At 38.6% G+C, this 23,319-nt stretch overlaps 1 protein-coding gene across 1 annotated transcript in view; it reads left to right on the plus strand.

Moving 5' to 3' along the window:
• LOC102174639 (sodium/hydrogen exchanger 9B1) overlaps positions 1 to 23,319 on the plus strand; it is an 82,586-nt gene that overhangs the window by 13,072 nt on the left and 46,195 nt on the right. The window contains exon 2 of the mRNA XM_005681361.3: positions 22,985 to 23,054. Coding sequence (XP_005681418.2) covers positions 22,985 to 23,054 — 70 coding nt within the window. The remainder of the gene's footprint in view (positions 1 to 22,984; positions 23,055 to 23,319) is intronic.

Raw genomic sequence — 23,319 nt, forward strand, 5'->3', positions numbered from 1 at the left:
TATAAGAGCACTGATCACATCCATGTGTGCTCTGCCCTCATGAACTAATCACCTCCCAAAGGCCCACCTCCTAATACCACCATCACATTGGGGGTTAGGATTTCTACATATGGATTTTGAGGAGATACAAATATTCAGTCTGTAGCAATACTAGAGAAACATAGTAGCATAACTGGGCAGAATTGAGTGGCCATTTGATGTTTGTGGCCTCCTGAGTGTGTAGCTAAGATAGGGTGGAAAAAGGATCATAGGAGCCAAGGAGATCAAGAAACTGAAAGATGAGAGTGGTGGGTGGGCAGACTACCTGGGTGTCTGTAGATAAGTCAGTAGCTAACCTAGTTCTTGAACCCAGATATCCTGCCTTAGCATAACGTGGTATTATTTTACTGAGAAATGATTCAAATTGTTTCTGTGTTGTGCCACCTACACTTCCAATTAACATTTTCTCAAAAATTGGGGCCTGATATTTTTTTGTTCCATATGTCTAAATTCTAGACTTTCAATGACTGGTATTTCTAACCCTTTTGTTCCTTTAATATTTACTTGTTAAATTTTTTGGCTTGTTTATCTGTGTGTGTGTGTTTTGTTTTTGTTTTAAATCAAATTTATTATTCACATATCATACTATTCATAAACTATTTGTTTATTTAAAGTATACATTTCAGTGCTTTTGGTGTATTCACAGATATGAATAACTATCGCTATGGTTTTGGAACATTTTCGTCACCTTAAAAAGAAACCCCATGCCTTGTTGCTAAAATCTTTGTGTCCTCCCCAAACGCAAATACTAATCTACTTTCTGTCTCTGTAGATTTCCCTATTATATACTTTCACATAAGTGGATAATATGTAATCTTTTGTGATTGGCTTTTTTCATTTAGTATTATGTTTTCAAGGTTTATCATAGCATGTATTTTTAATGGCTGGATAATATTCCATTGTGTAGGTGTACCACATTTTGCTTATCCATTCTTTGGTTATCTCCCTTTTGGCTATTATTAATAATGCTGCTATAAATATTTGTTTATAGGTTTCTGTGTGGACATATATTTTCTTGGGAATATACCTAAGAGTAAAATTGCTAGGTCATCTGGTAACTGTTAAATCATTCCAGGAACTGCCAGATTGTTTTCCAAAGTGGCTGTATCATTTAACATTATCACCAGCAGTAGAGGAGGATCCTATTTCTCCAAATCATTGTCAACACTTGTTATCTGACTTTTATTTTAGAGAGGTATAGTTGATATACAATATTATATAAGCTTCAGGTATATAACATAGTGATTCACAATTTTTAAAAGTTATATTCCATTTATAGCTATTATGATATGTTGGCTATTTTCCCTGTGCTGTACAATATATCATTGTAGCTTGTTGGTTTTATACGTAGTAGTTTGTACCTCTTAATCTGCTACCCTTATATTGCCCCTCCCTCTTCCCTCTCACCACTGGTAACCACTAGTTTGTTCTCCATGTCTGTCTGTTTCTTTTTTGTTATATTCATTAGTTTGTTTTAGATTCCACTTATAAGTGAAATCATACAGTGTTTATCTTTGTTTTTTAAAACATTCCCATGCATATGTGTTTACTAAAGTACAAAAGCCAACATTTTAGGTGCTAAAGGGAAGATGAAGGAGGAGATTTGGAACTCCTGTTTATAGAGCTGAGATGGCCAGTAACAGGAAGACCTGATCTGTAGTCCTTCTAATAACAGTAATAATAATATCATCTGGATACTCCTTTACATTTTGTGTTATACTTTCATTTTCTCTTATCTCATTTGAATTTATAACCACCTTTTTCAGATAAGAAAACTGAGGCTTAGAGAGGTTAAGGATCTTGACAAAGGACACATACTCAGAAAGTAGCAGAATTATTAACCATGGTATTCTGACAATGTCTCGTATCTTTCACGGTAGCAGTTTGCTTTTTCACTTTTTATACTCCATTATATCCAAAGTGATAGCGAAGAAAAACTCTGCTAAGTAGAAAGTCATGGTTGCCTGGAGTCCTCATACAATGTGAAAACATTTTGTATGTGTTTAAAACCCAGCAGTTAATGGGATTAGATATTTATCCACCATCTATTATGTTAGGTAATTCAAAGAACTCAGAGATGATTATGAAATCAGCACTGATTCAGTCTACTGAGAAAATAGGTGAAAAAGTGAGTCTCTGAGAAGCATTTCTTGGATCCCATGTATCATACATGGAGAAGCAAATGGCAACCCACTGCAGTATTCTTGCCTGGAGAATCCCATAGACAGAGGAGCCTGGCATGCTATAGCCCATGGGGTCGCAAGAGTCAGACACAACTTAACAACTAAACCACCACTACCATCTATCATATGTGCTTCCACAATACCCTGCTGCTGCTGCTGCTAAGTCGCTTCAGTCGTGTCCGACTCTGTGCAACCCCATAGACAGCAGCCCACAATACCCTACACTGATTAAATTCTATATAAGGAAGAATACAGTGCCAGTTATTTACTGTACTCTCAATATTTATTAAGTGAAAAGGTGATGGTAATCAAACATGCAGTTATCATACTGGGGTGGATCCTACCATAAGAATGCAGACTGAAGGGAGCTTCTACAAGAATAACTTCTTAAATTATATAGAATTAGCTGGGCCAAAAGCCGGGGTGTGGAGTGAGGAGGCAACATATAAAACTGATAAAGTCTTGAAGATGTAAAGCATGACCACTGTGAAGAACTACAGTTTAGTACAGCTGAAGTTTAGAATGCCAAGTGAAGAATAAGGAGATACATAAGAACAAAGTTAGCTGTTATAACAGAGTGCTCTGTAAGCTGAGTTTGAGGAGTCTGGATGTTTTTCTTCTATGGGAAGCTATTCAAGAATATTAAGCAGGTCACTCTACATTTTAGAAGATTACTCTTCATTATGAAAATTACAGTAGGGAGGACCAAGGCTAGAAAAATGGGGAAAACAATTGGACAGGCCATGATGGTGTTTAGGGAGAAAGGTGCTTATGGCTTGGACTGTGGTAGTGGCAATTTACATGGAGAAAAGTGAAAATTTTTTTTTAATATTTAGGAGCTTGTGTTATGATTTAGTAACTCACTGAATGTTGACAGAAAAGGAAAAGTGGGGAGAAGAAATGACTCCTCAGTTTCTAACTTGAGCAACTAGGTAGATGGTAGCTTTACTCTGAGATCGTAAATTTTCTGAAGAAGGAATAGATTTGGTGGGGAAAGGTCTTGGGTTCAGTTGTGCATAGACTGAGCTTAAGATACTTATAAAGGTGGTCAAGTAGAGATATTCAATATTTTGGTAAATGTACCAGATAGAATCTCAGGAAGGCTTCTCTAGACGAGACTCATCAGATTACTGGTCATAATTGGAGCCATTGGGAGTAAAGTAAATTTCTCAAAAAAGACAGTGATAAGAAAAAAGGCATAAGGCAGAATCCCAAGGAACTTCCACGTTTAAGGAATAGATAGAGGAAAAGAAACTTGGAAAGAAGCCAAAGGACAAACAACTAGAGAGAGAGAGGGAAGATAGAGAAGTGACCAAATGATGTGAGAGTTCAAAAGAGGAGATGACTTCCAGTTTTGGGTGTACCTTGTAGGAAGCTTTTCTTGGAATAACCCTTAAGCAACAGATATAATTTGCAAAAAAAAAAAAAAAAAAAAAAGAGATGCAATAAGAAGGTATTCCAAGCAAATAAAAGTAAACAAATAATACATAGAAGAGCAGTTAACAGTTTGCCTTAAATATAGGGTCAAAATAGCTACAGAGAAAGCAGACAAGATGGTTTGATGCCATGTTGTGAAAAACCTTGGATTCTGAGTAAGCTGTTAGTAACTTTATTCTGTAGGTGAGAAAAACCGTTGTGTTTGGTACTAAGAAAAAGACAAGACTATAAAACATACTCTGAATCCTGGAATACCTTCCCATTTTATTGTGGAGACAAGATCTGGGCACCTTAAAAGAATAAAAATTCAAGATAATATCTGATTAATGAGAACTAAATACCACAGAAATTTTAATAGTGGCAGAGTCTATTTGAATTGGAGAAGTATTGCCCAGATTTGTATTGTCCTTATTAAACAGTAATGCTAGCTAGTCATTACCTTAAAAAAAAAAAACTGATCTAGATTGATAGATTTGTATTGTCCTTATTAAACAGTAATGCTAGCTAGTCATTACCTTAAAAAAAAAAGCAAACTGATCTAGATTGATTGCTCTTTATAAAAGGTAGTCTCCATAAATATAAGTTTTAAATTCATTTGTTCACAAAGAATTATACTGTTACTTGTTTTCACTTGATGATCTTGATGTAAACTCAAAAAGACTTCTGTCTGAAGGCAGCAATAGTTCCAAAGATTCTAAAGGCATACATACAAACCCAGACGTTGACATATATACTTTATCTAATGTTCATTTAAAAAATATATGTGTCAGTAATGTATGAACTGTGAACTTCCAGATGTTCAAGCTGGTTTTAGAAAAGGCAGAGGAAGCAGAGAGCAAATTGCCAACATCCACTGGATCATCAACAAAGCAAGAGAGTTCCAGAAAAACATCCATTTCTGCTTTATTGACTATGCCAAAGCCTTTGACTGTGTGGGTCACAATAAACTGTGGAAAATTCTGAAAGAGATGGGAATACCAGACCACCTGACCAGCCTCTTGAGAAACCTATATGCAGGTCAGAAAGCAACAGTTAGAAATGGACATGAAACAACAGACTGGTTCCAAATAGGAAAAGCAGTACGTCAAGGCTGTATATTGTCACCCTGCTTATTTAACTTATATGCAAACTACATCATGAGAAATGCTGGGCTGGAAGAAGCACAAGCTGGAATCAAGATTGCCGTGAGAAATATCACTAACCTCAGATATGCAGATGACACCACCCTTATGGCAGAAAGTGAAGATGAACTAAAGAGCCTCTTGATGAAAATGAAAGAGGAGAATGAAAAAGTTGGCTTAAAGCTCAACATTCAGAAAACGAAGATCATGGCATCTGGTCCCATCACTTCATGGCAAATAGATGGGGAAACAGTGGAAACAGTGTCAGACTTTATTTTGGGGGGCTCCAAAATCACTGCAGATGGTGATTGCAGCCGTGAAATTAAAAGATGCTTACTCATTGGAAGGAAAGTTATGACCAACCTAGATAGCATATTAAAAAGCAGAGACATTACTTTGCCAACAAAGGCCCATCTAGTCCAGGCTATGGTTTTTCCAGTGGTCATGTATGGATGTGAGAGTTGGACTGTGAAGAAAGCTGAGCGCCGAAGAATTGATGTGTTTGAACTGTGGTGTTGGAGAAGACTCTTGAGAGTCCCTTGGACTGCAAGGAGATCCAGCCAGTCCATTCTAAAGGAGATCAGTCCTGGGTATTCATTGGAAGGACTGATGCTGAAGCTGAAACTCCAATACTTTGGCCACCTCATGCGAAGAGTTAACTCACTGGAAAAGACCTTGATGCTGGGAGGGATTGGGGGCAGGAAGAGAAGACGACCGAGGATGAGATGGCTCAATGGCATCACTGACTCAATGGACATGAGTTTGGGTAGACTCCGGGAGTTGGTGATGGACAGGGAGACCAAGCCTGCTGCGATTCATGGGGTCACAAAGAGTTGGACACAACTGAGCGACTGAACCAATGTTTAGCAGCTAAGGGCATGGACTACATATTAAAACACATCTGAACTCAACTCTCATACTGCCACTCTCAAAGGAAGGAAAAAAGTTCAAATCTTCCTTAAAACAGTTAATGTTTAACTCTGTATATATTATGACTTTTTATTTTTACTTTATTTTGCTTTACAATACTGTATTGGTTTTGCCATACATTGACATGAATCAGCCACGGGTGTACATGAGTTCCCAATCCTGAACCCCCCTTCCACCTCCCACCCCATATCATCTCTCTGGATCAACCCCGTGCACCAGCCCCAAGCATCCTGTATCCTGTATCGAACATAGACTGGCAATTCATTTCTTACATGATAGTATACATGTTTCAATGCCATTCTCCCAAATCATCCCACCCTCTCCCTCTCCCTCAGAGTCCAAAAGTCCGTTCTATACATCTGTGTCTCTTTTGCTGTCTCACATACAGAGTTATCATTACCATCTTTCTAAATTCCATATATATGTGTTAGCATACGGTATTGGTGTTTTTCTTTCTGGCTTACTTCACTCTGTATAATAGGCTCCAGTTTCATCCACCTCATTAGAACTAATTCAAATGTATTCTTTTTAATGGCTGAGTAATACGCCATTGTGTATATGTACCACAGCTTTCTTATCCATTCGTCTGCTGATGGACGTCTAGGTTGTTTCCATGTCCTGGCTATTATAAACAGTGCTGCAATGAACATTGGGGTACACGTGTCTCTTTCTATTCTGGTTTCCTTGGTGTGTATGCCCAGCAGTGGGATTGCCGGGTCATAAGGCAGTTCTATTTGCAATTTTTTAAGGAATCTCCACACTGTTCTCCATAGTGGCTGTACTAGTTTGCATTCCCACCAACAGTGTGAGAGGGTTCCCTGACTTTTTGAAGAAATTTTCTTCAAATGTTATGTGTCCAATTAGTGCGCCTGTCAAATTTAATTGATGTTTCTTAAATCTGTGGGGACAAGAGATGAGGAATGGTTTCAGGTGTTTAGCTAAGTCACAAAATGAATCACCGGCATTTAGAAGGGTCTTCCCTGGTGGCTCAGATGGTAAAGAATCTGCCTGCAATGCAGGAGACTAAGAATTGGCCCTAAACTTTTGCTAAATAATATGTATAGTCACTAGATGTCACTATTGTTCAACATTGCTCCAAAAGAATAAACCCAAAGTACATTATATACTACAGGAACACACACCAAGAGAAAGACAAGAAGTTGTTTCTATTAAGTGACGAAGACGTGTGTGTGTGTGTGTGTGTGTGTGTGTGTGTGTGTATACACATGATGTTTATATAAGATGTGAAGTTCCCAAGCAGCATGTATTTGTATTCTCTCACGCAGTTTGTTTTGCAGTAGGTCCATAAGGGAATAGAAAGTGAAAGAAAAGTGCAAGTGAAGTCGCTCAGTTGTGTCCGACTCTTTGCGACCCAGTGGATTGTAGCCTATCAGACTCCTCCATCCATGGGATTCTCCAGGCAAGAATACTGGAGTGGGTTGCCATTTCTTCCTCCAGGGGATCTTCCTAGCCCAGGGATCAAACCCAGGTCTCCTGAATTGCAGGCAGATGCTTTACCCTCTGAGTCATCAGGGAAGCCCAAGGGAATAGAAGCATAGACTTAAAACTGATAAAGGCATTAGATTATCTAACATCCTTCCACCCTACCCCATTGCATAGATTTGGAATTGAAGTACAGGAAGGTGAAGTGCCAGGAAATTTACTCCAGTTTAACAGATTAAAATAAATAAAACAGATTTACTCCATAACAGATTAAAAGCAGAGAACTTAGATTGCCCAGCTCTTTTATAGTACAAGCTTTTATATATAAGCTGTGTCCATTATTTATATGCATAATCAAAGAGACATTGTAATAAAAACAGGTGAAAACAGAACTTCTAAATCAATCAAAATTTTCCACAACTTTAAAAGCAAAGCTAGTAATATGATGATAGTATATACTTCTAATAAAAATTATCAATTGAATAACCATACTTTTGCTATGAGCTGTTAAAACATCTCACTTTATCCCCCAATAGCAAGATATGTAGTATGTATGTATTTATACTGTACCTCATTCCAAAAGGAATTTTAAGAAACTTTCTTCAATAAATAAAGCATAATTTTTTTTGAATACTGAGGTGATTATAAATATAACATACTGGAATAAAATTACAATGAAGTCATCTTTTAGTTTACAAAAAGCATGATGTCCAATAAACTTAAATTTGGATGTGGTTTAGTTGTTCTGCTGCTGCTGCTGCTGCTAAGTCGCTTCAGTCGTGTCCAACTCTGTGCGACCCCATAGACAGCAGCCCACCAGGGTCCACCGTCCCTGGGATTCTCCAGGCAAGAACACTGGAGTGGGTTGCCATTTCCTTCTCCAATGCATGAAAGTGAAAAGTGAAAGTGAAGTCACTGAGTCGTGTCCAACTCTCAGCGACCCCATGGACTGCAGCCCACCAGGCTCCTCCATCCATGGGATTTTGCAGGCAAGAGTACTGGAGTTGGGTGTTTAGTTGCTCAGTCGTGTCTAACTGTGTGACCGCAAGGACCATACCCCACCAGGCTCCTTTGCCCATGGGATTTCCCAGGCAAGAATACTGAAGTGGGTTACCATTTACTTCTCCAGGGGATACTCTCAACCCAAGGATTGAACCTGTGTTTCTTTCCTGCACTATAGGCAGATTCTTTATCCTAAATTTGGATAATTGTTCCCAAATTTGATTCTGCTTTCTCTAGCTGTGAGCACAAAGTAAGAAAAGTATATTATACCCATTAAAAGATGACAGAAGATTGTTATTTACCCAAGGTCATACAAGTAGCATATTTCTGATTTCAAATCCCTAATTCCTTGCATTATGCCAGCTATCCACATACACAGTGAGAGCACTCCTATTCCAATTTTACAATGAGAGTACTCCTGTCTTCGAACCAAGCTTGGGTCTGTTCACATGATATGTAGTAAAGCCAATCTACGGACACAGCATTGTGGTGAAAGAAAGTACAGTTTATTGCAAGGCACCAAGCAAGGAGAACAGGCATCTAATGCTCAAGAGACCCAAACCTCTTGATGGCTTTCAGGCAAGGGTTTTTAAAGGTGAAGTAATGGTCAATGGTACATAGTCAGCTTATGTACATCCTTCTGACTAGGTGGTGGTGAGGTAAGAGGGTGGTACTTTGGGAGTCAGCATCATTGGTCTTGTTGCAGTCAGTCTGGGTCTGCGAACTTGTGGGCAGCATGCTGTTAACTTCTTTCACCTGGTAGTGGTTTTGGTGGTGGTGGTTTAGTTGCTCAGTCGTGTCAAAATCTTTGCAACCTCATGGGCTGTAGCCTACCAAGCTCCTCTGTCCATGGGATTTCCCAGGCAAGAATTCTGGAGTGGGTTACTATTTCTCCAATCCTGGAGTGGGTTTAGTATCTGCACAACAACTCAAGGATATGGCTCAGAATATTATCTACAGCCTTTGAGGAAGAACTGTAAGGGTCTTTTACTTTGTCTTCTGGCTAAACAATTATTACTTTATCTTGCTTAACTGTTTTCCTCTGTTTCTGTATTTTCTCACTTCTGTGATTAAGTATGCTCTTTGGAACTTGCTGAAGGACTAGGAGGCTAAAGCTTTTCTACAATCAAGGAGTGGAGGACATGGTGCTGGGTGGTTTGTGCCTGGAAAGGCTCTGCAGGGTCCTGCCTGGTTTCGCTACTAACAGAAGACCTTCACTGTAACCATCAGACACTTGGATTACCACAGTTACTTCTAAATTATACAACAAGGCTTTTGCTTATGTCAAGTTTATTTCAGATAGTTGCACAGAACTGTTAACAGGAGTTTTTCTATTAAGAAATTAACTCCCCAAAAAACCAACTGTTAAGAGAAAGGTAAAATTTATTAATTTATCTGCATTTTAAATTACAAAATTCATCTTAAGGAAATAGGCATTTTTTAAAATGTCAGAAAAAAAAGATGTATCCAGGGAAAGTGAGAAGTCCAAAGGAAATAGAGATAAGGAGCTATCAAGAACAAAGAAGAAAGGAGACAGGCACAATATTAAAAAGGGGGGAAGGGAAAATGGGGTGAGATCTAAGGCCCATGTGTTCTGCCCAGTCAGCTTCTGATCCCTACATTCCTCACATATCTGGTTTTTCCCCTTCAACTTTTCCCATTAAGGTTATGCCAAAAATCTATCCTAGGCAGAGTCTTAGTTTTCAAAAGTTCCAATCTTTTAAGTTTTTGTTCTGTAGGAGCAGAATCTTTTGTTAAGTTGTCCCGTTAACTTCTTATCTATCTTTACAGCATAGTCTTTAAGGATCTTATTCTTATCTTAGTCTTTAAGGATCTTTATTTTTTCTTAATGTACTTGAAATGCTTATGCTTGATGTTACAATCTTACTTTTCTTTCAAAGATGTCCTTCCTGTTAACCATGCAGAATGTTTTTGTTGTCATTTTCAATATCTGGTATATTTTTATTCTCAGTTCATTCCACAAATAGTTATTGAGTGCCTTCCATTTATCAAGTATTGTGCAGATCAAGGGTTAAAAGAAACCCATATGGTCCCTACTGTCCTGAAGTATGGAGGCTTCCAGTTCTATTCAAGATGGAGTAAGTCCACTACAACCTCTTTTTCACTGCTCATGACCCAAAACTGAATGACATGCAAAGAGCAACTACCTGAGGACTCAGAAAGTAAACAAAAGCAGGTAGATTGGGAAGGAGAGTCAAAACTATGAAGGTCAATTTCTCTTGCTCTTGTGGCTTTAACCTGAAGGTAGGCCTCAGTCATTCAGCTATTTAAGGCTCACATTGGAGGCCAAAAACTATAATAGAAAACCTACTTTTATTGCCTGAAGATCTGGGAAATGGACCCTATAGTCCAAAGTTAGTGTGAGGAATCATTGTTATTACAGTTGTTTTCATTTTTCGGCTTTTCCCCAAGGGCAGGCACTATTTATGGAATTATGGACAGCTAAAACTCAGAGAAAAGCCTCAGCTTCTGACTAGAGAAACCAGGGAAAGAGACCTTGATAGAAATAGAGTTTGGAGGAGGTATGGATTCAGGAGAGGAGACAGCTGGAGAATGGGGCTCCTTAATGCTGTGTTTGAACCCAACCAAACATCTTGTGTCACCTCCAGCTGCACATGGATGAGATAGGCCCAAAGCAGTATAGCAATGGCTTCAAAAACTGACATAAGAATTTTTAAAACAAACAAAAAAACACTGCCCAAGTCACAGTGGCTAAATGCCCAACTCCTGAGTGGCTTCATGTGGCAAACTAATGAGAGTTTAGCAAAGGCTTTGGAAACAACTGAAATTGGAACATGCCCACAGAAAGTAAGAGAGAGCTTGTGATCTGTACCAACTCAAGTTGATTGCCTGCTAAAACAAACAAAAAGTAAATTATTCCTCAGAGGATTTTAGTAAGACCCAAAAATCTGTGCAACAAAATGTCCAGGATATATTCCAGGAGTACTTGACCTATAAAGAGCCAGAACAATGATAAAAAAATCAACAGATGCCAAGCAAAAAATGACACAGATGTTGGAATTATCAGATAAAAATGGTGAAGCAGCTGTGTTTCACGTGGTAAAGATAAGCATAGTCATAATAAATGGAAAGATATTAACAGCAGAAAAATAAAAACAGTTAAAAAAGAAGTAAAAAATTTTAAACTAAAAAATACAGTATCTGAAACAAAACATTCACTGAATGGACTCAATAGCAGAATGGAAATGAACTAGGAAAGAATCAGTGAACTTGACAGATAAATAGAAATTGTTCAATTTGAAGAATAAAGTGAAAAAAAGATTGAAAAATAAAATGAACGAGTTTCAAGGACCTGTAGGACACTATTACAGAGTCTATAGTCTAATGAGAAAAACACATGAAACAGTCACTCTAACGAATACATGATTACGAACTGAGATAATACGCTGAAAAAAAAATGATCAGAGTTCTTTAAGAACATAAAATACTTGACCTTACTTAGCCTAGGGTCAGAGGTGGCGTCATAAATATTTCTCTGAGAATATGGTCCTTGAGCAGAAGGGTAAAAAGGAGTTAACCAGATAAAGGGAAGTTTGTAGTGCAGAGTGTTTCAGTTGGAGGGGAAAGCAAGTATATTGGGCTTCCCTGGTGGTTCAGATGGTAAAGAATCTGCCTGCAATGTGGGAGACCTGGGTTCGATCTCTGGGTTGGGAAGATCCCCTGGAGGAGGGCGTTGCAATCCATTCCAGTATTCTTGCCTAGAGACAAACGTGCCTGGCAGGCTACAGTCCAAGGGATCACACAGAGTCGGACACTACAGAGTGACTAAGCACACACACACAAGGCTCTGCAGAAGGACTCTAGCCATTTCTAGGAACTGTAGAAACATCACAGTGACGAGAAGGGAAAAAATGAATGTGGGATGGTATGAAATTAGTCTTGAGGGGGACCCAAGAACTACATTGTGCAGAATCCTGTGGGTCATTGCCATGAACTATGTGTTTGTGTCCACCCTAATTTCGTATGTTGATATCTTAATGCTCTTTGTTACTGCTCATGGGCTTTCTCTAGTTTGCAGTGAGTATGGGCTATTCTTCATTGTGGTTTTCAGGTTTCTCATTGCAGTTGCTTCACTTGTTGCTGAGTACAGACTGTAGGTGCTCGGGCTTCAGTAGTTGTGCCACACAGGTTTAGTTGCTCCATGGCATGGGAAATCTTCCTGGACTAGGGATTGAACCCATGTCCTCTGCATTGGCAGGCAGATTCTTAACCACTAGACCACCAGGGAAGCCCCCTAAGGTCCTTAGTTTTAATACTTCCTTTTCTAAAATAGAAAAGCCATAAAGTTAGATATTTGATAGATTTTTTTCTCTTTCTTTTTAACAACAGATTTAAGTTACAATGGCCATTTTCTAAATGGGAGCATCTAAAGCCTGTGAGAGCTTTAGTCTATATCTGGCACAGTGTCTGATATATTATAAGCACTTTAGTTTTAAAAGTGTGGGCTTGGGAACCAAGCTGGCTGGTTTTGGCCCCAGCTCCTTTATTTATAGCTGTGTGATGCTGGAAAAGTTAATTCAATTATTCCAGGACAGGAAGGCATAGACAATAGGGGTGAACCAAGGGAAAATGGTAATATTGAGAAATCTGTATCCAGGTCAGGAAGCAACAGTTAGAACTGGACATGCAACAACAGACTGGTTCCAAATAGGAAAAGGAGTACATCAAGGCTGTATATTGTCACCCTGCTTATCTAACTTATATGCAGAGTACCTCATGAGAAACGCTGGGCTGGAAGAAACACAAGCTGGAATCAAGATTGCCGGGAGAAATATCAATAACCTCAGATATGCAGATGACACCACCCTCATGGCAGAAAGTGAACTAAAGAGCCTCTTGATGAAAGAAAGTGAAAGAGGAGAGTGAAAAAGTTGGCTTAAAGCTCAATATTCAGAAAACAAAGATCATGGCATCTGGTCCCATCACTTCATGGGAAATAGATGGGGAAACGGTGGAAACAGTGTCAGACTTTATTTTGGGGAGCTTCAAAATCACTGCAGATGGTGACTGTAGCCATGAAATTAAAAGACGCTTACTCCTTGGAAGAAAAGTTATGACCAACCTAGATAGCATATTCAAAAGCAGAGATATTACTTTGCCGACTAAGGTCCATCTAGCCAAGGCTATGGTTTTTCCTGTAGTCATGTATGGATGTGAGAGTTGGACTGTGAAGAAGGCTGAGAGCCGAAGAATTGATGCGTTTGAACTGTGGTGTTGGAGAAGACTCTTGAGAGTCCCTTGGACTGCAAGGAGATCCAGCCAGTCCATTCTAAAGGAGATCAGCCCTGGGTGTTCTTTGGAAGGAATGATGCTAAAGCTGAAACTCCAGTACTTTGGCCACCTCATGCAAAGAGTTGACTCATTGGAAAAGACTCTGATGCTGGGAGGGATTGGGGGCAGGAGGAGAAGGGGACGACAGAGGATGAGATGGCAGGATGACATTACTGACTCAATGGACGTGAGTCTGAGTGAACTCCGGGAGTTGGTGATGGACAGGGAGGCCTGGTGTGCTGTGATTCACGGGGTCGCAAAGAGTTGGACACGACTGAGTGACTGAACTGAACTGAACTGATCTCAGATCTAGGAAAAATAAGTGCCACTATCATAATTTGTTGGAAGCATCATCTCAGGCAAAATACCTAGAGAACTATTCCCTAGGAACTAGATCAGAAGTAGAACTGAATGTTATGAAGCTACCACTACTGAGCTCAGTCCCTGATTTGCTTAAATTGACTAGCACTCCCTTACTCCATACATTCCCTCTGGAGGAAGATATCATTTAGACACTGTATCATTTCTTATATACAATGTCAAGTTTTCAATAAAAATGATTAGCCATACCAGCTATTAGAGAACATTATATGACCACAAACCAAGAGAGAAAATTGAAAATAGAAACAGATTTAAAAATGACCCAGATTTTTGAGTTAGGAGACAGATATGTTAAAATGACTATGATTCTAAGAATTAAAACTTTTATAAAAGTCTTGGAAGAAAAAATAGGAGGAAAGCTTCATGAATTTGGATTTGGCAATGATTTCTTGAATACTACACCCAAAGTACAGGCAAAAAGAAAAAAGACGAATCAGACAACATCAAAATTGAAAACTTTTGCACTTGGAAGGACACTGTGAACAGAGTTTAAAAGGCAACCCATAGAATGAAAGAAAATATTCATATTTGTAAGCCAGATATCAGGTAAGTGATTAACATCCATAATATTTAAAGAACCCTGTAATTCAACAACAACAACAAAAAATAGTTTCAAAATGGGCAGTGGACTTGAATAGACATTTCTTCAAAGGAGATATTTGAATAGCCAATAAATATTTGAATAGCCAATGAAAAGATTCTCAACATCAAAATCATTCAGTTCAGTTCAGTTCCGTTGCTCAGTCATGTCCGACTTTTTGCGACCCCATGAATCGCAGCACACCAGGCCTCCCTGTCCAACACCAACTACCGGAGTTCACCCACACTCATGTCCATCGAGTCAGTGATGCCATCCAGCCATCTCATCCTCTATCGTCCCCTTCTCCTCCTGCCCCCAATCCCTCCCAGCATCACAGTCTTTTCCAGTGAGTCAACTCTTTGTATGAGGTGGCCAAAGTATCGGAGTTTCAGCTTCAGCATCAGTCCTTCCAAAGAACACCCAGGACCAATCTCCTTTAGAATGGACTGATTGGATCTCCTTGCAGTCAAGGAACTCTCAAGAGTCTTCTCCAATACACAATTCAAAAGCATCAATTCTTCGGCACTCAGCTTTCTTCACAATCCAACTTTCACATCCATACATGACCACTGGAAAAACCATAGCCTTGACCAGACGGACCTTGACTAGACGGACACAGTAATGTCTCTGCTTTTGAATATGCTATCTAGGTTGGTCATAACTTTCCTTCCAAGGAGTAAGCGTCTTTTAATTTCATGGCTGCAGTCACCATCTGCAGTGATTTTGAAGCCCCCCAAAATAAAGTCTGACACTGTTTCCACTGTTTCTCCATCTATTTGCTATGAAGCTATGGGATCAGATGCCATGATCTTCGTTTTCTGAATGTTGAGCTTTAAGCCAACTTTTTTACTCTCCTCTTTCACTTTCATCAAGAGGCTCTTTAGTTCATCTTCACTTTCTGCCATGAGGGTGGTGTCATCTGCATATCTGAGGTTATTGATATTTCTCCCAGCAATCTTGATTCCAGCTTGTGTTTCTTCCAGCCCAGCGTTTCTCATGATGTACTCTGTGTATAAGTTAAATAAGCAAGGTGACAATATACAGCCTTGATGTACTCCTTTTCCTATTTGGAACCAGTCTGTTGTTCCATGTCCATTTCTAACTGTTGCTTCCTGACCTGCATATAGGTTTCTCAAGAGGCAGGTCAGGTGGTCTGGTATTAAGGAAATGCAAATCAAAACCACAGTGCGATACCACTTCATATTCATTATGGTGGCCATTAATAAAATAACAGGTATTAACAAGTGTGTGGAGAAATTGCAACCCTTGTGTTTCACTAATGTAGATATAAAATGGTATGGTCACTGTGGAAAACAGTATGGCAGTTCGTCAAAAAATTAAGCATAGAATAACCATGTGATCCATCAGTTCTCCTTCGTATGTACCCAAGTGAACTGAAAGCAGAGACTTGAGCAGTTATTTGTACATCCTTGTTATCACAGCAGGATTCACAATAGCCCCAAAGGTGAAAACAGACCAAATGTCCATCAACAAATGAAGGGATAAACACAATGTGGTATATACACAAATGGAATATTATTCAGATTAAAAAGGAAGGAAATTCTGATAACTTGTTACAACATGGATGAATTTTTAAGACATTCTACCAAATGAACCAGATACAAAAGGATAAATTTTTATGATTATATTTATATGAAGTACCTAGGGTAGTCAAATCCTTAAGAGACAGAAAGTAGAATGGTGGTTACCAAGGGGTTTGGAGAGGGAAGAATAGGGATTTATTGTTTAATGGATGCAGAATTTTGGTTTAGGATGATGAAAAAGTTCTGGAGATGGAGAGTGGTGTTGTTGTTTAACAATGTGAATGTATTTTGTTGTCGTTCTTCAGTCACTGAGTTGTATTCAACTCTTTTGTGACCCCATGGACTGTAGCCTGCCAGGTTCCTCTGTCCATGGGATTTTCCAGGCAAGAATACTGGAGTGGGGTGCCATTTCCTACTCCAGGGAATCTTCTTGACCCAAGAATTGAACCGACATCTCCTGTGTTAGCAGTTGGTTTCTATATCACTGAGCCACCAGGGAAGCCCGTGTGAATGTACTTAATCCCTTTAAGTGGTTAATTTTATATCATGTATATTTTATTAAAATTAAAAAATTCTAGTAACTATGATTAATTGGTATCAGCCAAAGGGAGGGAAAATACATTATCTTCAAAGGAACCATGGTAAGAGTGATATATAAATTTTAGAATTTAATTGTCAGCAGAAATTATGGGACCGAGAATACAGTGGAACATTTTTTTAAATGCTTACAGAAAATAACTTCTAGCCTAGAATTCTGTATCCAATGAGAATCCCCTTCAAAAGTGAAGGTGAAATTAAGATATTTCAGATGAGTAAATAATGTAAAGCTTTATTACCAACAAATCTATAGTTGAACAGGGAAAGCATGAAAACAGACAATACCAAGGTCAATAAGAATATGAGGCAACATAAAGACAGGTTACAACCAGTGCAATTGGTTGTAAGAAAGAAAAGAAAGAAAAAGAGATTAAATGCATAAAATAAAACTTATATTTGCCAACATTATAGTTTATACTTAGAAAATCCAAACGAATCTATAGATTATTAGAATAAAGTGAATTTTAAGACCTGCATTATATTAGTAAAAACAAATGAATTTCTAAAATGATACTATTTTGGTAATATTGAAAAAAGCATCAGTGCCTAGAAATAAACCTCCCCAGCAATAAGCCTAATGAAAGATGTGCAAGACCTTCTGAACTGAAAACTGCAAAATGTTATTAAAGAAAATCTAAATAACTGGAAGGATATAAAATGTCCAAGGATTGGAAGACTTGATACCATTAAGATATCAATTCTGGGAGTTTCCTGGTGGTCCAGCAGTTAAGACTCCGTGCTTTCCGGGCCAAGAGCACAGGATCAATCCTTGGTTGGGAAACTAAGGTCCACAAACCTCACAGTGTGACCAAAGGAAAAAAATATCAGTTCTCCCCAAAGTAATCTGTAGATTCAGTGCAATTTCAGACAGAATTCCAGCAGGGTGTATATGTGTGCATGTGTGTGTGTGCATGCACGTGTGTATTTGTGATTTGACAACTTGATTCTAAAATTTATATGCAAATGCAAAGAGTCAGTCAAACTCTCTCAATATGTATTATACATGGACTAATGTAGTGTTGCATAAGGATAGAAAACTAAGCCAGTGGACTAGAATAGAATCCTCAAATAAATTCACACATAGGTGGTCATCTGATTTACAATAGTTTGTGATGAGTAATGATGTGTGATGGGTAAAGATGATATTTTAAATGAATGTGCTGTGCTGTGTGTCATCGCTTAGTCATGCCTGACTCTTTGTGACCCTATGGACTGTATCCTGCCAGGCTTCTCGGTCCATGGGGATTCTCCAGGCAAGAATACTGGAGTGATTGCCATGCCCTCCTCCAGGGGATCTTCCCAACCCAGGGATAGAACCCAGGTCTTCCACATTGCAGGCAGATTCTTTACCATCTGAGCCATGCTGAGTCAATTAGATATCATAAGGGAAAAAAAAATGAACTTTTACCTCTTCCTCACACTATACAGAAAAATCAGTTCCAAATGGATTATAGACCTAAATGTGAGAGACACAGCACTAATGCTTCTCGAAGAATATGTAAAGAGAATACCTTTATGATCTCAGGGTTGGCAAAGATTTCTAAAATAAAGCTCTAGCCATAAAGGAAGAAAAGAATAAATTGGACTAAATTAAAATAAAAACTTCCGTTAACTCAAAGACATCATCAGAGTGAAAATGCAAGCCACAGAGACTTTATAAATGGGTGTTTATATATTCAAGAAAAGATCCATTCTAGACTACATAAAGAGCTCCCAACAAATCAGTTAGAAAAAGTCAACCAATTCACTTTTTAAGTGGATTAAGTGAGTTAAATAGATACTTTACTAAGGAAGATATTTAAATGGCCAATAAATATATGAAATATATTAGTCATCAAGAAAATGTAACTTAAATCCACAATGCAGTATCACCAGAATAACTAAAAGGAAGAGACAGATGATACCAGAGTTAATGAGGATTTGAATAATAAGACTTCCCTGGTGGCTCAGAGAGTAAAGCATCTGCCTGCAATGTGGGAGACCTGGGTTCAGTTCCTGGGTTGGGAAGATCCTCTGGAGAAGGAAATGGCAGCCCACTTCAGTACTCCTGCCTGGAAAATTCCATGGACAGAGGAGCCTAGTAGGCTACAGTCCATGGGGTCGCAAAGAGTCGGACACAACTGAGCAACTTCACTTTCACTTTCCCTTTCAAGAGTATTTGGTTCAAATTCCAGCTATGCCACTTGCTAGCTGTGTGACTTTGGGAAAATTACTTAACTTTCCTAGGTCTCAGTTTGAACATCTGTAAAATAAGGATGATAATAATAAATAATTCATAGAGTTATGAGAATTGAATGAGATGATTCATGTTAAGTGTTCAGCACAGTCCAGCTTGTGTCAGCTGTTATTATCTTTTAATCCTCACAATAACCAATAAATTAAGCAATATTATACCATTATTTTACAGATAAGGAAATTGAGGCCTGGGGAAATAAATCACTTCTATCTCAGCTCCAAATTTCTTGCTTTTAGTTACTATGCCTATGACCTATCAGTTCTACTTTTGATAAATATGTAAAGAGTATTGAATAATTGGGCTTCCCTTGTGGCTCAGCTGGTAAAGAATCCGCCTGCAGTGCGGGAGACCTGGGTTTGATCCCTTGGTTGGGAAGATCACCTGGAGAAGGGAAAGGCTACCCACTCCAGTATTCTGGTCTGGAGAATTCCATGGACTGTATAGTGCATGGGGTCGCAAAGAGTCAGACACGACTGAGTGCGACTTTCACCATAAACACCATTGAGTAATTGCCAGGCACAAATATTGCTTGAAAAATACCAAGTTTCTGTTATAGCTCCTAACCTGTACATTTATTATTCAGACTCCTTATCTAGGTTTCAAAGTTCTGATGTTTGCTCCCCTGGATCCCAGGTCCTGCTATCGTAATCATGTGGGTGCATGCGTGCTAAGTCATATCAGTTGTATCCGACTCCTTGTAACCCTATGGACTGCAGCCTGCCACGCTCCTTTGTCCTCGGGATTCTCCAGGCAAGAGTACTGGAGTAGATTGCTGTTTTCTTATCCAGGGGATCTTCCTGACCCAGGGATCAAACCCGAGTCTCTTATGTCTCCTGAATTGGCAGGCAGATTCTTTACCACTGGTGCCACCTGGGAAAGTGAAAAAATGTTAGTCACTCAATTGTGTCTGACTCTTTGTGACCCCGTGGACCGTAGCCCACCAGGTTCCTCTGTCCATGGAATTCTCCAGGCAAGAATACTGGAGTGGGTAGCCAGTCACTTCTATAGGGGATCTTCCCAACTCAGGGACTAAACCCAGGTCTCCTGCTTTGCAGGCAGATTCTTTACCATCTGAGCCACCGGGTAAACCCAGTGCCATGTGGGAAGCGCAGTCCTAATAATGACATAGTTGCAGATCTTAAAATATGCTCCCTGGTCTCTTGATATGATTCTTGATGAATCCTTGTATGATTCTTGATGTTATACTTGTGTGTTCCTAGTCCATCTGCCTAGTTATGACTCACAGTGTCGCCTCATTCAGGTCACAGTTGAAATGTCCCCTTGATCAGTGTAACATCATGCTGGTTTATTTTCTTCAGTATTAAATTGCAGTCTGAAAATACTATTTTTCCCTTACCGTCTATAGAATATAAGCTCCACGAGAGCAGAAACCTATATTCCTGTTCTGTTTTGCTGCTTTAAGCTTCAGAGTCCAGAAGACTAACACTGAGAAATTATTAAGTGGGTGAACTTTGTGCCCTGACCTAATGACTATGTGCACTGGAGCTCAAATATTTTAATGGTGCTAATCCTCAGCCACAGTTTGTTAGAGATGGAAATACCAGACCACCTGACCTGCCTCTTGAGAAATCTGTATGCAGAACAGGAAACAACAGTTAGAACTGGACATGGAACAACAGACTGGTTCTAAATAGGAAAAGGAGTACGTCAAGGCTGTATATTGTCACCCTGCTTATTTAACTTATACACAGTACATCATGAGAAACGCTGGGCTAGAAGAAGCACAAGCTGGAATCAAGATTGCTGGGAGAAATATCAAGAGATATCTGAGATATGCAGATGACACCACCCTTATGGCAGAAAGCAAGGAAGAACTAAAGAGCCTCTTGATGAAAGTGAAAGAGGAGAGTGAAAAAGTGACTTAAAGTTCAACATTCAGAAAACTAAGATCATGGCATCTGGTCCTATCACTTCATGGCAAATAGATGGGGAAACAGTGGAAACAGTGGCTGACTTTATTTTCTTGGGTTCCAAAATCACTGCAAATGGTAATTGCAAACATGATATTAAAAAGATGCTTACTCCTTGGAAGAAAAGTTATGACCAACCTAGACAGCATATTAAAAACCAGAGACATTACATTGCCAACAAAGGTCCATCTAGTCAAGGCTATGGTTTTTCCAGTAGTCATGTATGGATGTGAGAGTTGTACTGTAAAGAAAGCTGAGCACCGAAGAATTGATGCTTTTGAACTGTGGTCTTGGAAAAGACTCTTGAGAGTTCCTTGGACTGCAAGGAGATCCAACCAGTCCATCCTAAAGGAAATCAGTCCTGAATATTTATTGAAAGGACTGATATTGAAGCTGAAACGCCAATACTTTGGCCATCTGATGCAAAGAACTGACTCATTTGAAAAGACCCTGATGCTGGGAAAGATTGGAGGCAGGAGGAGAAGGGGACAACAGAGGATGAGATAGTTGGATGGCATCACCGACTCGATGGACATGAGTTTGAGTAAACTCCAGGAGTTGGTGATGGACAGGGAGGCCTGTGTGCTGCAGTCCATGGGATTGCAAAGATTTGGACACAACTGAGCAATTAAAGTGAACTGAACTGAACCCTCAGCCTGTCCCTTCAGAACTTGACCCAGCATAGGTGATTGACCCACATTTCTTGATCACAGAGCTTACTAACACTCAGCTTTGGTCTATCAGCTAATGATAGGTAGTCAGCCTAATAATTTTGGTATTCCCTTGAATTAAAATGAAATTCTACTTTAAAAGGACTTAGAGATCCAATTTGTTTCATCATATTTTTAAAATAAATGTTATTTTCTGTTTTAGTGCCATAAATTCAGTTACAATTCCTTACAGGATTTTATTTTTTTTAATTGAAATATAATTGCTTTACAATGTTGTGTTGGTTTCTGCTGTATAACAACATAAATCAGCCATAATTATACATATATCCCCATCCTCTTAAGCCTCCTTTCCCCTCTTGTAGGATTTTAAACACTAATATTTTGCTTTATTAAAGTGAGAATATATGTAAGCACTCAGCATATGGTTTACTCAGATGATAATGTTCCATTTCATTAAAAATTTTCATTATTAAAATTCAGGGCTTCCCAGGTAGCGCTAGTGGTAAAGAACCTGCCTGCTAATGCAGAAGACATAAGAAACAAGGGTTCAATCCCTAGGTCAGAAGATCCCCTGGAGAAGGACATGGCAACCCACTCCAGTATTCACACCTGGAGAATCCCATGGACAGAGGAGCCTGGTGGGCTATGGTCCATAGGGTTGCTGTAAGCCCCCAGAATATGGTTTGCTGTTGCTAAGTCACTTCAGTCATGTCCAACTCTGTGCAACCCCATAGATGGCAGCCCACCAGGCTCCCCCGTCCTTGGGATTCTCCAGGCAAGAATGCTGGAGTGGGTTAGCATATGGTTTACTCATGTTAATATTCCATTTCATTAAAAACTTTCATGGTTAAAATTGTTTGCCTTTAAAAAAATAGATACTTGAAACACATTCTTATCAAGTACTTAAAATTAAAACTTGAAATCTTTAATTTTGTCCTCAACAGTAACTCAAGAATTGAAAGATATTTTTAAGGCAAAGATACTCTCCCTCAAAGAAGCAAAGATCACAGAGAAGGTAGAAACAACAGATATTTTAAAATAAGCTTTTCCAGAAATAATTCTTCCCTTGATGTGGTTCTAGTTCACTCTTTTTTTTCCTAGTTAATTCTTATTCAAAATAAAAGCTATTTTATTTTGCTTAAATGTTGGACCTACAGACCTTTCTAATGGACCACATATAAAGACATTATGCTGATAGATGTAGGTTTTAAGTTTAAATCTTTTTGCAGGAGTTGACTGAGTGGAGTAAATCAATTATGGAAATTATCTCAAATGTACTAGTTCAGTGCATGAAATAAAGAACTGAGTTTTCTAATATATGCTTAAAAGATATGGCCCAGGATTATGAGCTACTGAGAAGTATTAAATTTTTTGTGTTACGATTTTTAAAACTCATGCACATGACTTTGGTTAATAACTTTAAAATAACTATTTGGACTGTTTAGCCTATTCAGATATCTGACTTGACTGTGATTAAACTTTATGGTAACAAGTTAATGCCGTTTAACCGTGTTTGCTTTCAAATGCACTTATAGTATTTTTCTTTTTTTTTTTTCAAATTACTTTTAAATATTAGCATGTACACTGAAGAACCACAAAATGAACACTTGGAGGATGAAAATGTCCAGTCATCTACAACTCCTGAGGTAAAGGCTTAAAACTATATTGTAACATATGATGTAAAAACCTATCTAACATTAAAATTTATTTTTAAAGTTAATAAGTTTTTTCATATATTTGGTTTAAAAATAAGAAGTGGTCATTTAAAAATAACTAGTTTTAATAGGCCCTAAGAAAAGGAATGAAAACATGATAAGAGGTGACTGTAGATTATTTTGGAATTAAAGCAGATTTTAGGAATAATAGAAATTTGGCTTATTATTTCTTGCCATGTTCGGAATAAACTGAGTA

This window comes from Capra hircus, chromosome 6 (genome assembly GCF_001704415.2).
Source record: "Capra hircus breed San Clemente chromosome 6, ASM170441v1, whole genome shotgun sequence".
NCBI lineage: Eukaryota > Metazoa > Chordata > Mammalia > Artiodactyla > Bovidae > Capra > Capra hircus.